The sequence below is a fragment of the Malania oleifera genome, chromosome 4, assembly GCF_029873635.1.
Source record: "Malania oleifera isolate guangnan ecotype guangnan chromosome 4, ASM2987363v1, whole genome shotgun sequence".
NCBI classification, from domain to species: Eukaryota; Viridiplantae; Streptophyta; class Magnoliopsida; order Santalales; family Ximeniaceae; genus Malania; species Malania oleifera.
In genome coordinates, this window is record NC_080420.1 from 42,049,742 (window position 1) to 42,072,291 (window position 22,550).

Here is a 22,550-nt window from a genome sequence, read left to right on the forward strand (position 1 = left end):
TCAAATTTTGTCTGATTTCTTTCTTTTCTTGTGTTTTCAAGTATTGTATTTTTTCATTACCCAAAGAGGTATTTATAGACAACTTAAAAGATCAACTTCCACATCAAATTAGGTAAACTTTGAAAAAACATTTAATTTGTTGACTAAATTTTGAATTTCAAAATTTTGAAAGATCAACATTCACATCAAATTAGGTAAACTTTGAAAAAACATTAAAATTGTTGACTAAATTTTGAAATTCAAAATTTTGAAAGATGTTGTCCATATCAAATTAGGTAAACTTTGAAAAAACATTAAATTGTTGATTAAATTTTGAAATTCAAAATTTTAACAAGAAGCTTCCCTTTGAGATCTAAAATTTGCTCCATGTGGCAGTCATCTGCCATGAAATGGCAGTCATCTGTCATAATTAAAATTTAAACCCAGAATACTTTTATTAAACCTTTTAACTTGCCAGTCATCTGTCCATAGATAAACAGTCATCTGTCAGGTGCACTGCTTATCAGAAACTCACTTTTTATTTTGAACACTTTCCTTCCGTTAAGGCCTTTGTTACTTTAATTTCAAAAACATGTTTTAAGCTCTTTAAAACAAAGTGTTTCTTAATTTCTTTTGATTTTATAAGAGCTTCACATATCTAAATGACATTTGGTTTTGAAGTACTTACAACAGTTCTTCTAATTATGGTCTTCTTAAATCCTTCAGCCTCCTTCAACCTTTTGAGGTTTACTTTTGACTTTGGGTTTGCTTGCCCTTAAACTTCTTCATTTGTTATTCCTTGCCTTCAATATTCTGAGGTGCTTTCACTAGATTAACATTGAGCTTCAACTTATCAACCTTGAGAGTTCTTTTACCTAAAACATATCACTTAACATCATATGTTAAAGCATCCTTCATTTTGTTATCATCAAAATAGGATTGAAAACTCCAGTTAAGTCAACAGAAGTGTTAAAATCCCAATCCCGAGTATCATTGTAAATAATATACAAATTAGGGAAGTAGGTTGATAGGGGGATTTGATAATATTCAGTAAGGAAATTGTTTCCTTGTTTAGAATAGGTAATCGTATTATATATATTGGGATGTACATATGAACAAATCATTGAAGAAAATATTCAATTGTTTCTTCCTTCATGGTATCAGAGCTAGGTCTTCTCAACCCTAGCTAAACGATGGCCAACAGCAGAGGTTCTACCTCGTCTACAAATATCAATGGTGACTCAGAGGCCACATCCGTTGGGGGTTTGAATGGGCTGGACAACACAACTTTTCCACTCATTGGAAAAATTAGATGGAAAAAACTTCCGTGAATGGGCTCAATCCATGAAATTGGTGATTGAGGGAAAAGGGAAGCTGGGCTACCTTACCGATGAAAGGAGGAAGCCAGACCCTACCGATGCCGTCGCCTTGCAAAGATGGAAATCTGAAAACTCCATGGTTACAGCTTGGCTTGTCAATTCGATGCAGTCATCAATCGGAAAGGTTTACTTGTTCATGCCAACAGCGAAGGAAGTCTAGGAAGTTGTACGTGAGACATACTTTGACGTCGAAAGCTACTCGCAGATCTTCAAAATCAAGACACGATTGTGGCAGATGAGACAATGGGAGAGAGGTGTCACTGAGTATTTCATGGAGATGACTCATCTCTGGCAGGAGCTCGATTTGAGCACTGATGAGGAGTGGGAGTGCTCCGGCAATAGCACAAGATATTGAAGGCGGCTCGAGAACGAGAGGGTCTTCTAGTTCCTTGCCGGATTGAATCGAGAGCTTGACGATGCGAGGGGAAGGATTCTCGGCCAGTGACCTCTTCCTTCGACCCGGGAAGTATTCGCAGAAGTCCGAAGGGAGGAAAATAGGAGGTGTGTGATGTTGAGGCCTCACAATGAATCTGTTGGGCTGGACCTCACCATACCCGTGTCTGCCCAAAAATTAGATGGGCACACTGGAAATCCTGGGCCGGATATTTCAGCTCTAGTATCAAAAGGTCCAGGTGGACCGAGTCAATGACCACAAAAAGGTAAATTGTGGTGTGAACATTGTTGCAAAACAGATCATTTAAAAAATACTTGCTGGGAGATTCATGGAAAACCGACAGATTGGAAGCCGAGACAATACCAAAAAAATCGTGGATACCAGGCCAGCACTAACGGATCAATTGAAAAATTACAAGGAGAAAACACCAATACCGCTCCTGGTAGTGCATTCAGTCCTGAACAATTGGATCAGTTATATAAGATGATTTCGTCCATTCAAACATCGGGTCAGTCTTCCTCTGGCTCCCTGGCTCACCGAGGTGATTATTTATCAGCTTTAACTTCTACATCTTGTTACAAATCTCCATGGATAATTGATTCGAGTGCATCCGATCATATGACTGGGTCTTACCAATATTTTTCATCCTATTATCCATATGCTGGGAATTTGAGAGTAAAAATTGTAGATGACTCCCTCTCACCAGTTGTTGGAAAAGGAAGTATTTGTATATCTGATTCTTTAACTTTACAATCTATCCTATATGTTCCCAAATTGTCTTGCAACCTGTTATCCATCAGTCAGTTAACCAAAGACTCAAATTGCTCTGCTAAATTTGTTTCCTCTCATTGTGTTTTTCAGGACCTATCATCGGGGAAGACGATTGGCACTGCTAAAGCGTATGAGGGACTCTACTACTTTGAGGAGGCAAGTTTGAGTGAACTATGTAATACTGCAATTTGTGATTCTACATCTACTTCTAGAAATAGTGAACTTTTGTTATGGCATTCAAGGATGGGTCATCCCAATTTTCAATATTTAAAACATTTGTTTCCATCTATTTGTTCCAATAAAATGGCTTCTGAATTTCAATGTGAAGTGTGTGAGCTTGCCAAACATCGTCGTACTTCTTTCCCATCATCCATATACAAACCATCTCGCCCATTTACTATGTTTCACAGTTATGTATAGGGTCCCTCACGTTCCATCAATCGCACCAATACAAAATGGTTTGTTACCTTTATTGATGACCATACTCGCCTTTGTTGGGTCTACTTACTGAAAGACAAAACTGAAATCTGCTCCATTTTCATCAATTTCCATTCCATGATTCATACACAGTTCCAAACTCATATTCAGATCTTACATACTGATAATCGTACGAAATATTTTAATATTATCCTAGGAGCTTTTCTTCAAGATAATGGGATTGTCCATCAAAGTTCTTGTGTGGATACCCCTCAACAAAATGGGGTTGCTGAACGAAAAAATAGACACATACTTGAAGTAGCCCGAGCATTAATGTTTACTACCAACATGAAACATTATTTTTGGGGCGATGCCATCTTAACGGCCACACATCTCATTAATCAAATGTCGAGTCGAGTACTTTCATTTGTCACCCTTCTTTAAAAATTCCAGGAACATTTTCCTACCTCTCGACTCCCCTCTAGTCTCCCGCTGAAAATCTTTGGTTGTACTGCTTTTGTTCATGTTCATGCACACCATCGTGATAAATTGGATCCCCGTGCTGTTAAATGTGTCTTCCTTGGTTATTCGCCTACCCAGAAAGGCTACAAATGCTATGATCCGGTCTCAAAACGACAGTTCGTTAGCCTTGATGTCACTTTCTTTGAAACCACTCCTTATTTCTCAAAGCCCTCTCTTTAGGGGGAGAAATGGAGTGAAGATCGTTTCTTTGATCTCTTTGCTACAGAATCTGCGTCATTCTTTACGGTTACTCCATTCTCTGACCCATCTATTCCATCTATCGAGACTTCCATTGACTCACCAAACACAACAGAACACTTACCCTCAAGGGGAGATATAGGAGAGCAAAACAATGCTGACATACTGGTTTACTCAAGGAAGCCGAAAACAAAGGATAAAGAGAATCTCATATCTGAGGCACCAAGAGCGTTGGAACTGGTGATGGATTCGAATAACCATGTGCCCATGCCCAATCCTGATCTGGTAATTGAGTCTTCATCCGATAATCCTGCACCTGATGATCTCAATTTACCTATTGCAATCAGAAAACAAACCAGGTCATGTACCTAATACCCTTGGTCTAAATACATGTCTTATAAAAGTTTGTCTACGAGATATCGTGCGTTTGTTTCTAATCTTGATAGGATGCAAATTCCAAAGAACATTCAGAAAACTCTAGAAATACCGAAATGGAGAGAGGCATTCCTGGAAGAAATGCAAGCCCTAGAAAAAAATGGAACTTGGAAGTTGACAAATTTACCGAAAGGGAAGGAGCTAGTGGATTATAAATGGGTCTTCACGGTGAAGTATAAATCTGATGGAACAGTTGAAAGATATAAAACCAGACTTGTTGCAAAAGATTTTACTCAGACCTATGGCATCGACTATACTGAAACATTTGCACCAGTGGCAAACTTAAATACAATTCGAGTTCTTTTGTCTTTGGTAGCCAATTTAGATTGGCCACTGTAACAACTTGATATTAAAAATGCTTTCTTAAATGGAGAATTAGAAAAGGAAGTATACATGACTATACCACTAGGATTCAGTGAAACAGGTGAAGAAAACAGAGTGTGTAAACTCAAGAAATCCTTATATGGCCTCAAACAATCTCCTAGAGCGTGGTTTGACAGATTCGCAAAGGTACTAAAGAATCAAGGTTATCAACGAGGGCATTTAGACCATACACTGTTCTTCCAACCATGGTTTTAAATCGCGGTAGCGGGTAGCGTAACGTAACGGTAACTGGTGTAACGGGAAGCAGGAGTAGCGGATGTTACATAACGGGAAGCGGGTGTAACGGCCGTGAATTTTTTTTAAGCACGCACAACCTTGTGCATATTAGCGTACTTGCATGTTTTAAGCTTTTGGCCATTCTTAGAAAGGGTTTTAGTGTATTTTGGACCCTTTAGTTCGAGTAACTAAGTTATTTGGTAAGGACAACAAGTTTACATTTGTTTTAAACCATCATTGATAGAAAATTACGTGTGTGCGCGTATTTATACTTCTCATTGTTCTTATCTGTGATAAATTCTTATGTGTGCTAAATGAATTAATAAAATAAAATACATTATACACTCCATTAATCTATTAGACACATAAGACATACGAATAATATAAATATAAAATAGCTAGAAAAGAAAGAAGGTTGAAGTTGAAAAATAAAGAACATAAATATCACATTACTAATATTATTAAAAAAAAAAATTCCTTAACAAGTTAGTATTTTAAAATTGTTAATTAATGCATCTATTGTGAGTATTTAAAGAAAAAGTAAATTTTGTATCATTGTCATCCTCTTTATAATCTTTTCCACCTCTTGCCACTTGGTATATTGATAATGATATATGAAAGAGAGAGAAAAAGTGAGAAGAAAAAGTAAAAAATAAAATATTTTTTTGGTGTAACAGTCCTGTAGCGGTTACGTAACGGCCATAGCGGCCTTTACGTAACGGTCGCGGTTCGTAACGGCCGCTACGGCCGTGATTTTTCTTCCCACCGATTTCGCGGTGTGTAACGGTATCGGTAACCCAAAAAACCTTTACGTAACGGCGTTACGTAACGGTCGCGGCCTTTATTTAAAACCATGCTTCCAACGGTCTGAAGGAGGTAAGAGAACAATTCTAATAGTGTATGTTGATGATATAATTCTTACTGGAGATGATGCTGTAGAAATGGAGAGATTGAAGAAGGTCATGGCTGCTGAATTTGAAGTTAAAGACTTAGGACAGATGCGGTATTTTTTGGGCATGGAAGTGGCAAGAACAAAAAAGGGAATTAGTGTTTCCCATAGAAAGTATGTTACTGATCTCCTAGTTGAAACCGGCATGCTGGGATGCAAACCCAGTGAAACCCCGATGGAAATGGTAAAGAGGGTTGAAGACTGTGGAAAACTAGTAGAAAAGGAGCGGTATCAGAGATTGGTTGGCAAGCTAATCTACCTATCACATACTAGACCAGATATTGCAGTTGCAGTCAGTGTAGTAAGCCAACACATGCATTCACCAAGAGAAGTTCACTTAGATGCTGTTTACAAGATCCTTAGATATCTCAAGGGATCCCCAGGAAGAGGACTCTTCTTTAAGAAATGTGAAAGCAAGGAAGTAGAGATCTTTACAAATGCAGATTGGGCAGGATCAGTGGAAGATAGAAGATCCACCACAGGTTATTGTACATTTGTCTGGGGAAATCTAGTGATTGGAGAAGCAAAAAGCAGAATGTGGTGGCTTGTAGTAGTGCCGAAGCTGAATTCAGGGCAGTCGCTCAAGGGATATGTGAAGGGTTATGGTTACGAAAACTCTTGGGGGAATTACATGTCCCAGTGAACTTTCCTATCAAACTCTACAGTCACAACAAGGCAACTATCAGCATCTCTCTCAATCCAGTTCAACATGACAGGACTAAACATGTGGAAGTAGACAAACACTTCATAAAAGAAAAAATTGAAGAAGGAATTATATGTATGACTTATGTACCAATCAAGGAACAAACTGCAGATATTTTCACTAAAGGGTTGGGACGACAGACCTTTGATGATCTTATTAACAAGTTAGAGATGATTAATATTTATGATCCAACTTGAGGGGGAGTGTTAAAATCCCAATCCCGAGTATCATTGTAAATAATATACAAATTAGGCAAGTAGGTTGATATGGGGGATTTGATATTATTCAGTAAGGAAATTGTTTCCTTGTTTAGAATAGGTAATCGTATTATATATATTGGGATGTACATATGAACAAATCAATGAAGAAAATATTCAATTGTTTCTTCCTTCAAGAAGAAAGGGATTGTCCTCTCTCTGTCTCTACTTCTCTAATCATCAGGGGATCCCATAAATCTGGTGAAGGAAGGAAAAGAGAAAGAGGAAAAGTGGGAGAAACTATTTCTTCGGATTCTACAGGTGTTCTTCTCGATAGGTTCGATATGGCCGATTCCAGTATGTAAAGTTTATAGTTTATGATTTAATTATTTTCCTTCATAAAGATTATTGATGTGAAGTTCGTGATAATTAAAGATCCTTGACTGCAACATATTTATGAAAATTTTCTTACATGTGGTATTAGAGTCATGTTGGAATTATCATGAACTTCCTTCATATAAAGATCGCTTATGGTTATTTTGTTCGATCTTATTATGGTTTTATGGGTAAAATTTGTGGGTATAATGTTTACTGGAATCAAACTGAAAATATATGTGATATTTGATGGATTTATGGGATTTTTGTTGGTTTAAAAATTTTCTTACATGTGGACCGTTGACGGTTTTTCCCTATATAGTGATATCAAAGTAGGGCTACTGAATGATATGCGTGCAAATAATTTTATTATAACTTGATTAGTAAAGGAACACTCACATGTTATGCATGCATAAGTAAGAGAATTTTACATGAAAGTAAGTTAGTAAAATTCTTATATTGAGGAATTGATTATCTCCTATAAATTATGGTTAAATTTTAAGGAATCAATCAATGTTTCTATTATGGTTAGCTTATTGTCACCAAAGGGATCTTGCTAAGTAAAGTTGTAAACGTTGATTGAAATATAATCTAGTAAATAATAATAACAGAATGGTTATTTGAATATTATGACTGACCCAAAGGTGTACTAACTTTTAAATAATCATTGATTTAATTAGGATAATTGAAGTATGATAGTGAGATTAGGATGCCTGCCCAAAGGTGACAGACCAATCAATCTTTATGAAGATTATCAATTATGTCTTGATGAATGAAAATTACCAGTAAGTGTAAGGATTAGTATATTGCATAAGTTGATCCAAAGATTGAACGCAATTTACTAATTTAATGTTCTAAACTCAAAGCATTAATGTAGTGAGCATTTTGTATTATTGCAGTGTCTGTTCCTGTTTCATTGCATTCGTTGGCTTCTTCTGTTCCAATCTTTAATGGGACAAATTTCTCTGACTGGAATGAACAGATTTAGTTTCACCTTGGTGTTCTGGATCTGGACTTAGCTCTGCGAATGGATAAACTAGCTGCTATTATTGAAACCAGCAATTCGGAACCACAAGCTTTGTATAAGTCATGGAAAGGTCGAACAAATTAAGTATGATGTTTATGCGAATGTGTATAGCAAATAATATTAAATCAACACTCCCTTAACTAGACAACGCAAAGGAATATCTTAAGGCAGTGGAGGATAGATTTTGTTTAGCTGATAAGTCCCTTGCAGGAAGGTTGATGGCTGAACTGACCACAATGAAATTTGACGGTAGCAAAGGAATGAATGAACATGTCCTAGAAATGACTAATCTGGCTGCTAGACTTAATACTTTGGGAATAAATGTTAACGAAAACTTCCTTGTTCAATTTATTTTGAACTCTTTGCCTCCTTAGTATGGGCCTTTTCCGATTCAGTATAACACAATTAAAGAAAAATGGAATGTGAATAAATTGACAAGCATGTTAGTTCAAGAAGAGGCAAGACTCAAACAACAGGGACAACATTCAGTAAATGTCATGAGTCACGCAGCTAAAAGTAAAGGAAAGAAAATCGAGAAAGGTTTAAAGAAAGATCCATTGAAGGTGGCGAGTACTTCGCATGGTGGTGAGGCTCGCAGGAAGGAACATTATGGTCCCAAGTGTTACTTTTGTCGTGGCCATGGGCAGTTAAAGAAAAGTTGCCCGAAACGTGAAGCATGGTTCGAAAAGAAAGGTAAGCCTCTAGCTTATGTATGTTTCAAATCAAACATGACACAAGTTCCTTCTAACACTTGGTGGATTGACTCTGGTTCTACTGTTTATGTTTCCAATTCGATGCAGGGATACCTTACGATCCAGAGCGTAAAGGAAAATGAACATATGATAGTCTTGGGGAATGGAAATCAAGTGCCTGTTATGAGTGTTGGAGCTATTCGGTTGTATCTTGAATCGGGTCATTGTTTAGACCTGTTTGATACTTCCAAATATTTCTAGGAACTTAATTTCCATGTCTAGATTAGATAATGATGGTTATGGTTTGTATTTTGAACATAAAGGTTTCCGTCTTATGAAAGGTGACTTATGTGTTGGCTCTGGTATTTTGTATGAGGGGTTGTATAAATTTAATCTTAATAAAAAGTTTGTTGAAACACTCCTCACTCTGCATCATAATATTGGAACTAAGCATAGTAGAATAAATGAGAATTCCTCTTTCTTATGGCATAAACAACTGGGTCATATATCCAGGGAAAGAATGGAGAGATTGGTAAAGGATGGGGTTCTCACGAACCTTGATTTTACTGATTTCAATGTATGTATTAATTGCATTAAAGGTAAGTAACCTAAACATTTAAAGAAAGGAGCCACAAGAAGTAAGAATCTACTGAAAATTGTTCATATTGATGTATGTGGGCCTTTTGACTCATCATCTTTAGGTGGAGAAAAGTATTTTTCACCTTTATTGATGATTTTTCACGGTATGACTATATCTATTTGTTGCATGAAAAGTCTCAGGCAATTGATGCTTTAAAGGCATATGTTGCTGAAGTGGAGCGACAATTAGATATGAAAGTGAAAATCATTAGATTTGACAGAGGTGGTGAGTATTATGGTAGGTATGATGGCATAAAATAATGTCCAGGACCATTTGCTAAATTCTTAGAACAGCATGGTATTTGTGCTCAATACAGAATGCCTGGTATGTCTCAGCAGAATGGTGTGGCTGAAAGGCGGAATCGTACTCTTATAGAAATGGTTAGGAGTGTGTTAAGTAATTCCTCAGTACCCATTTCATTATGGATGGAAGCCCTTAAAACAGCAGTGTATGTGCTAAATCGGGTTCCTAGTAAGGCAGTTTAGAAAACTCCTTTTGAACTGTGGACGGGAAGGAAACCGAGTTTAAGGCACTTTCATGTTTGGGGTTGTCCAGCAGAGATTAGATTCTATAATCCAAATGAAAGGAAATTGGATTCAAGGACTATGAGTGGGTATTTCATACCTAGAAAAGTCTAAAGGTTACAGGTTTTATTGTCCTAATCATAGTATGAGAATAGTTGAATCTGGTAATGCAAAGTTCCCTGAAAATAGTGAAATCAGTGGGAGTGATATATCACGAAATGTGGTCATTAAAGAAATTCTGGTTCCTATACCGATATTTAGACCTTTAACAGACATTGTTGTTCCTTTAGTTATTGAAAGGCATGATAACATTGAACAACAATCTAATGATGTATCACTTTGTAATGAAAATGTCACCATCGAGCCAATTGCAGAACAATCACAAGAAATAACATTAAGGAGATCTCAAAGAGTAAGGAAACCAGCTATTTTTTATGATTATTTAGTATATCTGCAAGAGGCTGATTATGATTTAGGAACTAGTAAGGATTCGGTTACGTTTTCACAAGTCATTGAAAGTGATGATTCTGAAAAGTGGATCAATGTCATAAATGATGAGTTGAAATCTATGGAACAAAATAAAGTTTGGGACATCGTTGATTTGCCTAATGGATTTAAAACAGTTGGGTGTAAATGGGTCTTTAAGACCAAACACGACTGTAATGGCAACATTGAATGATATAAAACTAGACTTGTAGCAAAGGGTTTCACTCAGAGGGAAGGTGTTGATTATAAAGAGACGTTTTCTCCTGTGTCTAAAAAGGACTCTTTTAGAATCATCATGGCTTTGGTGGCTCATTTCGATTTAGAGTTGCACCAAATGGATGTGAAAACTGCCTTTCTAAATGGGAATTTAGATGAAGAGGTATATATGGATATTCCTGAAGGTTTAATGATTAAAGGAAAGGAGCACATGGTTTGAAGATTAAAGAAATCAATATATGGACTTAAATAAGCTTTTAGGCAATGGTATTTTAAGTTTCATGATACTATCACGACCTTTGGTTTTAAAGAAAACACTGTTGATCGGTGTATATATCTAAAGGTCAGTGGGAGCAAGTTTATCTTTCTGATTCTATATGTTGATGATATTTTACTTGCCAGTAATGATTTTGGCTTATTGAATGATACCAAGAGGTTTCTTTCAATGAACTTTGAAATGAAAGATATGAGTGAGGCAACTTATGTGATTGGAATTGAAATATTCCAAGACAGATCACTTGGATTATTAGGGTTGTCTCAGAAAGGATATATTAATAAAGTTCTAGAAAGATTTCATATGGCTGATTGTAAACCAACTCCTGCTCCTATTTGTAAAGGGGACAAGTTCAGTGTAAAAGATTGTCCACAGAATGAATTCGAAAAGAAAAGTATGGAAAATATTCCTTTTGCATCTGTTGTTGGGAGTTTGATGTATGTGCAGACTTGTACAAGACCAAATATTAGTTTTGTAGTTGGGATTTTCGGGAGGTACCAAAGTAATCCTGGAATGGAGCATTGGAAAGCTGCAAAGAAAGTCTTGAGGTACTTAAAAGGAACCAGACACTCTATGCTCACATATAGGAGAACAGATTAGTTGGAGGTGGTTGGCTACTCTGACTCAGATTTTGCTGGATGTGTTGATAATCGTAAGTCAACATATGACTATTTGTTCCTGTTAGCTGGAGGAGTAATATCATGGAAAAGCGCCAAATAGATTATTATAGCGGCATCTACTATGGAAGCTGAATTTGTGGCGTGCTTTGAGGTCACGATTCAGGCTTTATGGTTGCGGAACTTCATCTCAGGACTTGGGATTGTCGATAGTATAGCCAGGCTACTGAGAATTTATTGTGATAATTTCGCAGCAGTCTTTTTCTCCAAAAATTAAAAATACTCTAGTGGTGCTAAGCATATGAAGCTTAAGTATTTGGCTGTTAAGGAGGAAGTTCGGAAACAGACAGTACTTATAGAACATATAAGGACTGAGCTCATGATAGCAGATCCTTTAACGAAAGGATTGACACTAAAGCCATTTAAAGAACATGCTAATTACATGGGTCTTTGTTGTAATCCTTGATGTATGATTAGATCTTTATGTTTTGTTCTATAACATGTATAATGATATCAATAAAAGTGTTTCTGAACTTTATTATGTTTACCATCAATCATGTGATTATGGAAATGGTTCACTATTAAACAAAAATGGTCTTTGACAAAGACATTACAGGGACAATATGGTAACTTCTTATTGTGGATCATAATTAAGTGATTTATTAGTATTTTGGTACATGGAAGGGAAGATGTCGCTCTAATGATATTTACCGCCATGACTCGTACTAATGGGTTGCTTAATTATGATATTATGGTAATCTCATTGAAAAGTATAAATAAGCTAATGTTTTGTGCACATTATAGTTATTTGTTAATCCATATAAATATCATTCATATGGGCCAACTGGGAGAATGTTTATATCCCAAAGGATATGTCCCACATGAATGATATGGGTCCCACATGTAGGGGATGTGTCTCATATGATAAGGATACGAATTAATGGTTGTATGGGTTAACTAAAGGGTTAGCTTATTTAATATGAGTAATTAGTGGTGGCATGCTATACATCAAGCTAAGCTCTAAGAGTAGGAAAAGAGAGCTTAAGAAGAGAAAGGAAGAGTTAAGCTCATAAGCTCTAAGGGGATAGCTACATGGTGATGTTAGCTGCAAAGAAAAGATAGGAAGAAAAGGATTGTCCTCTCTCTGCCTCTACTTCTCTAATCATCAGGAGATCTCATAAATCTAGTGAAGGAAGGAAAAGAGAAAGAGGAAAAGTGGGAGAAACGATTTCTTCAGATTCTCTGGGTGTTCTTCTCGATAGGTTCGATATGGCCGATTCCGGTATGTAAAGTTTTTAGTTTATGATTTATTTATTTTCCTGCATAAAGGTTATCGATGTGAAGTTTGTGATAATTAAAGATCCTTGACTGCAACATATTTATGAAAATTTTCTTACAGAAACATGTCCTAGGTCGCATACTCAGCAAGCTGTATATTTACCTGCATGATAATTAGTTCCACTACTGAAGTTAATATTCATAACATCTACTTCTAACCCCATAAAATGAAAATCCAACATGATTCTGAAACTAATGTGTTTTTTCCCTATTTGTAGCCCTTTACCGTTCTGTTGCCTACATTTTGCATAATCTAACAACCAAAAATAAACCATTCTTGTTCTTGAATTTCTGTTTCCAGGCAGAGGAAACCAAGAGTGCTGATAAAAATGGACCAAAAGGAATAATAAGTTCCATTGGTATATCTATAATATTTGGATGGGGCTACGTACTTGCCGTCACCTTTTGTGTTACCAACATCCCTTTACTGTTGAGTAGCGATAATGATGCTGGTGGTTATGCCATTGCTGAAGTGTTTTACCTAGCATTCAAGAGTAGATATGGTAATGGAACTGGTGGAATTATTTGTTTGGGGGTGATTGCGATCGCTATATTTTTCTGTGGTATGAGTTCAGTTACTAGCAACTCCAGGTGAACAGGTTTCTTTGCTGATTTCTTATTAAAAAAATTTTTAGTTAGTGGAGTTTTATTTCCTATGAGCTAATTAGAGTGATAGAATTTCATTTGCAGGATGGTTTATGCATTCTCGAGAGATGGAGCCATGCCATTTTCAATATTTTGGCATAGAGTGAACAATCAGGAGGTTCCCATAAATGCAGTCTGGCTCTCTGCTTTCATATCATTTTGCATGGCTTTGACAGTATGTAATCATTTTTAATTCACTTGGATTATCATGATTGTCTGACCATAGATAAGGCTTGCCTTTCAACCATGCTTTTAGATCACTCATACCCTAAGTCATTCTCTCCTCCGGCAGCAAATTGCATTTTCTTATCTTCTTGTCATGCCCAATTTTAAGCAATGACATTTTAAACACTTGTTTTGCAGTCTCTTGGAAGCTTAGTAGCATTTCAAGCCATGGTATCAACATCAACTATTGGACTCTACATTGCATATGCCCTGCCAATATTTTTTAGGGTGACTTCGGCTCACAAGTCTTTCATTCCAGGACCATTCAACTTGGGCCGTTATGGGGTTCTTGTTGGTTGGATTGCAGTTCTTTGGGTAGCAACCATATCAGTCATTTTCTCTTTGCCTGTAGCATACCCTATTACCGAGGAGACTCTCAACTACGCTCCTGTTGCAGTTGGCGGCCTTCTCATTCTTACTGTTTCTTCTTGGATCTTGAGTGCTCGGCACTGGTTTAAAGGTCCCATTACCAACATAGTTATCGGAAATTGTATATGTATACAATAATACTTATTTTTTCAGAAGCAATAATTATATGTTTTTTTTTTTTTGTTGTAGTAACACAATCTCATAATTTTATGTTCCTCTTTGTGTTTGATATCTGTAGTTATGTGCTAGTAATTATAAATTCCAAAATGAAATCATTATGAGTATCACCGTGGAGAGAAGCAATGAAACAGTTTTTTTTTTAAGTAAAATTAGTTGAAATATAGAATTTTGAAAGACAAACTTGTATATGTTTGGATTCTGTGAGTTGACAACTCTAATTTTACATAATTAAATTACTGATTCGCCAGAAGGAAAACTTGTTGAGAAATAGATAAACATATGCATTTAGGCATATGTTCTCTTTTTTAACCCCTTTTTAACAGTTTCTGTTGAAGTTGAGAGGTAACTCAAGGAAAACACTCAAATCAAACAAACTTTCTTTGTGTAAGAGTGATTATTTATCTGGAAGGTAATATGTTCTACTCCAAGTTGTTAGTTAATATGTATATATGAGTAATATTTTAGTTAAGGGGCACCTTGGTCGTTGAATCATTATTAGGGTTAGGTTTATTTGTTCCAATTGTATTCAATTATGTAAGTGTGTTTACCTTAGGTTTATTAGGGAATGGGTATTTAGAATTGAATGTATTTATATATTTCATATGATATAACTCAAAGCTCAAATATACCTTAGATAGACCTTACGACTCATGCATTTCGTGAAAAATATATTTACATTAGTTCTGAGTTGAAAGAAATTTTTCGGGGTAAATTTTAGAGGCCTCATCGACGAACCCAATGGCCTCGTCGACGAATGTATGAAGGCTACTCGGTGATGAACAACGTTGTCTTGTCGATGAACAAATATCAAGAGCCTAAAAAGTTCAGACAATGCTTTCGTCGACAAACTCATGGCCTCAATGACGAACGAGTGTTATACACTCATCGACAAACTTACCCATTCGTCAACGAAGATCAGGACGCTGAAATGCAATTCAGCGCAGACATGGACGAAAACCATTATTTCTAATTGATCCAACGGCCAGGATTAAACCTAGGGCTGAGAACACTTATAAAATTAACCTAAAAATTCTAGTGCCTTGCTTTTTTTATGTGAATGCCTTGAACATTTTTGTACATCTCTTGAGAGCTTTGAATACGATTGCTGAGAATCATTGCCTCCACTCCAAAGAATTCATACTTGTCTAGGCATTCACATCTTCAAGATCCAAGCAAACTTTTGCTAAATCTAAATTTTATTTTGAGGTTTGAGAAATATTTCATTGAGCTTTAAATTTTTTATTAAACGGTTGTCTTCTCCATTATCCGTTCAAATAAAAATCTTCCTGAGAGTAAGAAACTTATTTTCCCATACTTATTTATTGTGAAAAATCTTTTGAGAATAGTATTCTAAAGTTTAAATCCTTAAAATATTCAAAGTCATATTTTTTATACAAAGGGATCTACTTTATTGGTGTTAAAAAAAAATTATTTTTAAAAATATATTTTTAAATCTTTGAAATACTCAAAGTCGTATATTTATTCAAAGGTTTGATCTTACGAGTTATTTGATAGCAAGAACTTAGATCTTCATAACATTCAAGACTATTTTTTTTTTACAAAAAATAAAAATAAAAATAAAATCGTATTTGGTATTCTTGCATCTAGTAAGTTGAACTCAAACCCTAAGTTCTCCAAAGCATCTATTTATAAAATTATTTTGGGAGATATTGATTAAAGGATAGATTTGTGAAGTATCTCTTTCTTAATATAAAGATCATATTGGTATATACATATTGAACTTCAACTTTTATCATATGAGTATGTATTAGGTTTCTATTGTATTCACTAACTTTGTGTAGAAGCATTTTTGAGTTATTGCAGAAATTGTAATCTCCATTTTGTATACACGGTTCGGGTTGTAAAATCAGGATTGAGAAGGAAGTTTCGCCTCTTATAAGCAGCAAGTTGTAAGGGAAGTTCCGTCCTAGTTAAAGGAGCAGATTATTTAGTGGAATCCTTGAGTGAGTTACTCAAGGCGAGGACATAGGCTGGAGTAGGCCGAACCTCGTAAAATCGAGTTTGCATATTTCTTACCCTTATCTCTATTTAAATTCTATGTAATCATATTGTGTATGTGTTGATCATTTTATGCATATTTGAATAATTGGGTAACATTATATGCTTGATAATGACACTTAAAATTACTCATTGTGTTGATTAATAAAAAAATTGATTGAGGTAATAATTGGTAGCTTGCAAGTTTGAAATTATCGTGTTAACTCTATGAGTCCAGTCCTGCTTTGATAATGACAAATCACTTGGTATTTGATCTATGCATTGAAAATGTGAGCAGCAACATTTTACGTAGCATGCACGGAAGGTGATGAAGTCATGAAAGCCACGAGGATTAAAACATATCTATATATATATATATATATATATATATATATATATATATATATATATATATATATCTATATATATATATATAGTAGAAAAATGAAGATGTAAGCGTCAAGTTCAAGATCGTTATGGGAATGAGTATTTAGACTTGATGTATGTGCATATTTTATATGATATAACTAGAAGCTCAAAATATACCCTACACATGCATCTCATGAAATCCTTCTAGGGTTAAACATGGACTTAGAAAACTTATTTTGAACCCTCGAACAATGTTTTATAAGAGATAAAAGCAAGAGAACTCAAATAACTTTGAAAACTAAACTGAAAATTTTGATTTTAGTCTGCCTAGACGACTGAGGAGTACCCTCAGAAGTCTGAAGATACAACCTCAGACAACTGAAGTTTTACTTCAAATGTCTGAAGAATTTTTTCAGAAGACTGAAGATTTAGTTCAGTCATCTGAAGATTTAATTGCTAAAACACAGTATAGGCAGAACACCTTCAGACGTTTAAACCTTCACTTTAGTCGTTTGAGCTAGGACTTCAGAAGACCAAACCTACAGTTCAATCGTTTGACCCTATGTCCAGACTATATTTTTCAGTGCTTTAAGGAACATCATACGTCTGAACCCGAATGATTAGTCGTCTGAACTTGCAGGAACTTTAAAATTTTGTTAGCAAGAAAACACGCAAGTTACTCACTTAATCAAATTGATCCAACGATCAAGACTTATCCTAAGGTTGAGATTACTTATATAAACAATCTCTAAACCCCAGTGCCTTACTTTTTGCATATGATTGAGAAGTTTTGAACATTTTTGAACATCTCTTGAGAAGCATTGAATACTATTGCTAAGAATCATTGCCTGCAGTGCAAAGAACACACTTTTACTTGGGCATTCGCATATTCAAGATCTGAGAAAATACACGCGGAACTTCTGCTAAATCTAGGTTTGATCTTAAGGTTTGGAAAAATAGTTTATTGAACTTCCAATTTTTTACTAATTGATCATCTGCTCTATTATTCGTTTATTGAAAAATCTTTTTGGGAGCAAGAAACTTATTTTCCCATAGTTATTTATTTGAAAAATCTTTTGGGAATAGCTTTCTAAAGTTTGAATTCTTGTGATATTCATATTTTTATTCAAAGATATCTATCTCATTGGTGCAAAATGTATTTGAAAAATATTATTTAAATCTTTGAAATATTCAAAGTCATATTTTTATTCAAAGATTTAATCGTACGAATTATTTGATAGCAAGAACTTAGATCTGCATAATACTCAAAAGACTTTTTTCATCTCACAAACTTATTCTTGAATATTCATTTTGAGAAATTGATCTTAAGTTGTTATTTATATATACATTTTGTGAAAGATCACTACTTGAGAAAAGTTTTTATTTAAAACTAAAATCTTGAAGAAAATTTTAAATATATCTTCATTCAAAGATTTGCTATTTGATTAGTGTAAAAATTATTTGATTGCAAATACTAAGAGCATCTAAATACATATTCTTGAGGAATATTATTTTTGAAACACAGTGTTTAAATCTTTGCAATATTCAAAGTCATATATTTATTCAAAGATTCAACTTGAAAAATTATTGATAGCAAGAACATAGATCTGCACATTATTAAAGATTATTTTTGAAAGGATCTTATTTTCTAATCTTGCATAAATTATTCTGGAATCGAATCATACGTTTCTCCAAAGCATTTATTTATAAAATCATTTTTAAGAGATATTGATTTAAAAGGTAAATTTGTGAAGCATATCATTCGCATAATGATACATACTAAGCTTCAAGTTTTATCATATGAATACGTGTTAGGAATTTTTATTGTACTCATTAGCTTGTTCAAAAGCATCTAAGTGTTTAGGAATTTCATTAATCTATTGTATTGACGGTTTGGGTTATGAACTAGGAAGGAGGAAGTTTTACCTCTTGTAAGCAGTGGAATAGGAGGAAACTGTGCCTCTTATAAGCAATGAAGTAGGAGGAAATTGTGCCTCTTGTAAGCAGCGGGTTTGTAACGGAAAGCTTTGTCCCAGTTAAAGAAGCGGATTAGTGCAATCCTTGGGTGTTTTGCCCAAGACGAGGACGTAGGCCAGGTTTGGTCGAACTTCGTTAAAAATTTGGTGTCTGTGCTCTCTCTCTCTATCCCTCTTTATAGTTCCGCACTTATATTCATATCATACCTGTTGTGCATGCTTTAAATATTGGTATATATGAATGTCTAAAATACGTGAGAATAATTGGGTAATACTGAATTAATTGAGATATCCACTGATTAAATCAATTAAGTTGTATAATACTAAAATGAGTGTATATCCAAGTTTGTGCTTGTATGTTTGGGTTTTCAATTAAGGATTGAAGTACCAAAATATTTTTAAATACTCAGTTCACCCCCCTTTTGGGATTACACCTAAATTAACAATTGGTATCAAATCCTCGTTACATAGTTTTAAACATTTTTTTTTTTTTTGTAAAAATATCACGATGACTTATTTTGGTGTATCCCTGTTTTGTGAGGGAAAATTCTCTACAAGCCCTCCATTATTTTATGGTGAAAATTTTGCCAATTGGAAACTAAGAATGAATGTTTTTATCAAATCAATGGATTAGAGGACTTGGAAAGTAATTGCTCAAGGGAATTTTGTGCCCATGAAAATTGTCAATAATGTTGAAATTCCAAAGTTAGAAAATGAGTTTAATAAAAATGACATGGAATTGATGCAAGTAAATTTCAGTGCCATGAATATTCTATTTCTTGCCTTAGACACAAATGTCTTTCATGAAATTAAATCATGTCAAAATGCTAAGGATATATGGGAAGAACTCGATAGGAGATTTGGAGAGACCAAAGGGAAGAAGTCCACCACTTTGGAAGATTCATGCTCAAATAATCAAGTAGTGGAAAATTGTGGCCTAATTGCATTAATTGATGAAGAGGTACACTCTACTCATTCTACTTCTCATAATGATTCTCAAAATGATTCATGCAATGATTGTTATACATATTGTGATAATTCTGGTAGTGAATATTATGATGAATCTGATAATGATAATATGCCATCTTATGTGGAATTACAAAAGGGATTTTCTAAGGCTTATAAAATTTTAACAAAGACGTCTAAAAAGAAAATAATGTTGGAAAATGAAAATAAAGACTTAACAAAATAATTAGAAGATTTTAGAGAGTCTCATACTTCTTGGGAAAAAGAAAAGGTTTAAAAGGAATTAGAAATTAAGAGATTAGTAACCAAAAATGAGGCATCACTGAAAGATTTAGAATCAAATAATAGTGTTGAAAAAGAAAAGGATTTGAAAATCATGAAATTAGAAAACAAGAATGATATGATGGCAAAAGAAATGAAAGAGTTAAGATCCAAGATTTCGAGTGATAATGCAAAAGATCTTCAAATTTCTAAACTTGAATGTAAAGCAAACAAAATGACCGATGAATTTGTAAAATTACAAGTTATTTGCAAAGGTTTGAAGAATTTAAAAATTCAAGACCTAGAAAGAAAGATAGAGGATCAAGCTAAGATCATCCACTCATTTACTAAGGGAAAAATTTTTTGACAAGCTCTTAGGTTCTCAAAAGATGACCTTTGACAAAAAAAGTACAGGTCACAATGGAATTGAAAATAGGAGAAGAAAAAACCTATACATGGGGTACTTTGTTAAAGCATCAATATTCTATGCTAGTACCTTCTCTAGTCTGTATGCTCACACCACCTACGTATTAAGTAAGAATAAAGGACACATTAAATTTGATTGTCCATTTAAAAGGAAAGGTGTGAAACGCAAACAGGTCTGGAGAGTCAAAGAAAAATGGATACCAAAAACAAACCCCAAAAACTCCTCCTTAGACTTTAAGATTGAAAATTTAGTGGAGTCAGCCCCATAAACAAAAAGGGATCGCGATGACTAATAAGCTTAGGGAATAGTATATGCTTAAAATGAAAAATCTGAGTATATGTATTTACTACACGATTATTATACTAAGAATCCTCAATATATCCAATCTAACTACCTAATGCTTAATGATTGGGTAAAATGTTAAAATATTAGATAGCATGCTAACTTCGATTTGTTCAAAGTAAAAGATTGAAGGCTAAATATCAGGAACCTTATATCTTTATAATGAGTAACATTAATCATGACATTGAAGAATAAATCCACATCCAAATGGACAAGGTAACTGTTCCTGGTAGATAATTCTTATTGCTTAACCCATGCTTAAATATTAAAATATTAAGTTAAGTAGATCATGTCCAATGCGTAAGTCTGAACCTTAGGAAATAAATCATATATTAAACATCAACTAATCTGAAACTCATTATTGGAGCCTCCAATGGTTAAATCAGTCATCAATCTAGCCACAAGAATTAATAATCATAAATTTCATATCTATCAAGTGCTCATTAAAAGATATTCCGTTATAATCAAATCAATGGAATTCTCTAAGGGATCAAATTGTTTACGAAGACATTTTTAATAAATATTCTCTTTGTGCTCAAAATATAAAATTTCCTAATTTTGATTTGTGATTAAGTCATTTCCTCCACAAGAAATCTTTACCATATCACGATCATATTCGATAAAGATTCATCTATTGTAAGCTCGTACACTTGCTTAAAATTGAAGACATACTTATAAGGTACCATCCATTGATTGGATAATCAGAAATACCTAAAGAGCAGCATTCAAAAATTAATATTCTCCCAAATTGCTCTTTGCCTAAGTAGTTGGATATATTCGCTTCCACGAAATATTTTGAATATTGTCCACTCATAATGAATACTCTTCTAAACTTAATGATAATTTAATTATTAAGAGTATTTGTCAATTCTCACTTCACAAGCTCTCAAACTTTAAGTCAAATTTATTATAAGCTTTTGAATATGTCAAATGGCTAAGTTATTTGCAATAGGTTCAATCTATATGAAAATTCAAATGACTAGGAAACCTATACGTTGAGATCCATAAGAAAAGAAGCAATATAGGCTTATGACCTTGAAGTAGAATTGTTTATGACTTTTTGGTTCTCTAAGCTAAAGCAGGTAAAGTCAAGTATAAATCATTGAAAATCTTAGAACACTAGGCTAAACTGGTGAAGAATGATTAAAAGAAAAAGACATAAGACGATGATAAGCGCACAATTGAAGGGGAGCAAATTAACTTGAAAATACTATGACTCTGAAAAATAAGCATAATCACATTTAGTTATCATATTTTGTATTTACATCTGGTATCAACTCATGAATGGTATGTGTACATTCTTTTGTGCATATTTGATGCAACTTGTTAACCACATAATTTTTTTTAAAACTATACTGAACTAAATTTGTTGCATGCTTGAAAATATTTAGGAGAATTGAGCTACATTCCTAGAGAAAAAGCATAAAGAACTCATGTGCATCATGGTATCACTATAGTTGGTCTAAGTTATTCTAAAATGATTGTTTATACGGCTTGGAAATATTAGTGAGATTAATCTTTGATAAGTATTAACATTTCATTTCATCTAAGCAAGTCTTCAAACTCATAGGGGGAGAATCTAAAAATTATTTCCTATCTTATTATGCTCACCATTATTGTTATACTTAGATGTGCATCGAACTTTTTGTGGCATGCACTCAATTATGATGATCTTATTGAATACTTTAAATAAAAAATATATTGTTTTTCCATAAATTCCTTGAGTTAACCATATGATCTTATTTTGAAATGCATTGATATAATTAGGATCTGTATGGTTAGTCTTTCTAGTTATAATTCTTTTCAGAATGTACTTAAAGCAAAAATCTAGAACACAATTTGTTTTGAAGATCCAAAAGGTGAGAGATATATACTAGAGTAAATTTTTTATGAGAACTAAAGGGAGAGAGAAATTTTTTTTTGAGATAAAAAAGGGGAAGAAATATTTTTTTAAATTGCATAGTCTACAATGTGTATGAGCTTAAATAAATAAAAAGGGAAAGAGCTTTTCTGAGCTAAAATAAATATAGTTGCCTAGATATATATTAGATTACATAAT

General features: G+C 34.1%; 1 protein-coding gene across 1 annotated transcript in view; it reads left to right on the plus strand.

Annotated features, from left to right (window-relative positions):
• Positions 1-14,201, plus strand: part of LOC131153300 (amino-acid permease BAT1 homolog) — a 30,870-nt gene extending 16,669 nt beyond the window's left edge. Inside the window, exons 6-8 of the mRNA XM_058105511.1 lie at positions 13,035-13,324; positions 13,424-13,553; positions 13,742-14,201. Of these exons, the coding sequence (XP_057961494.1) occupies positions 13,035-13,324; positions 13,424-13,553; positions 13,742-14,110 (789 nt within the window). The 3' untranslated portion in view covers positions 14,111-14,201. The remainder of the gene's footprint in view (positions 1-13,034; positions 13,325-13,423; positions 13,554-13,741) is intronic.
• Positions 14,202-22,550: the final 8,349 nt, after the last annotated feature.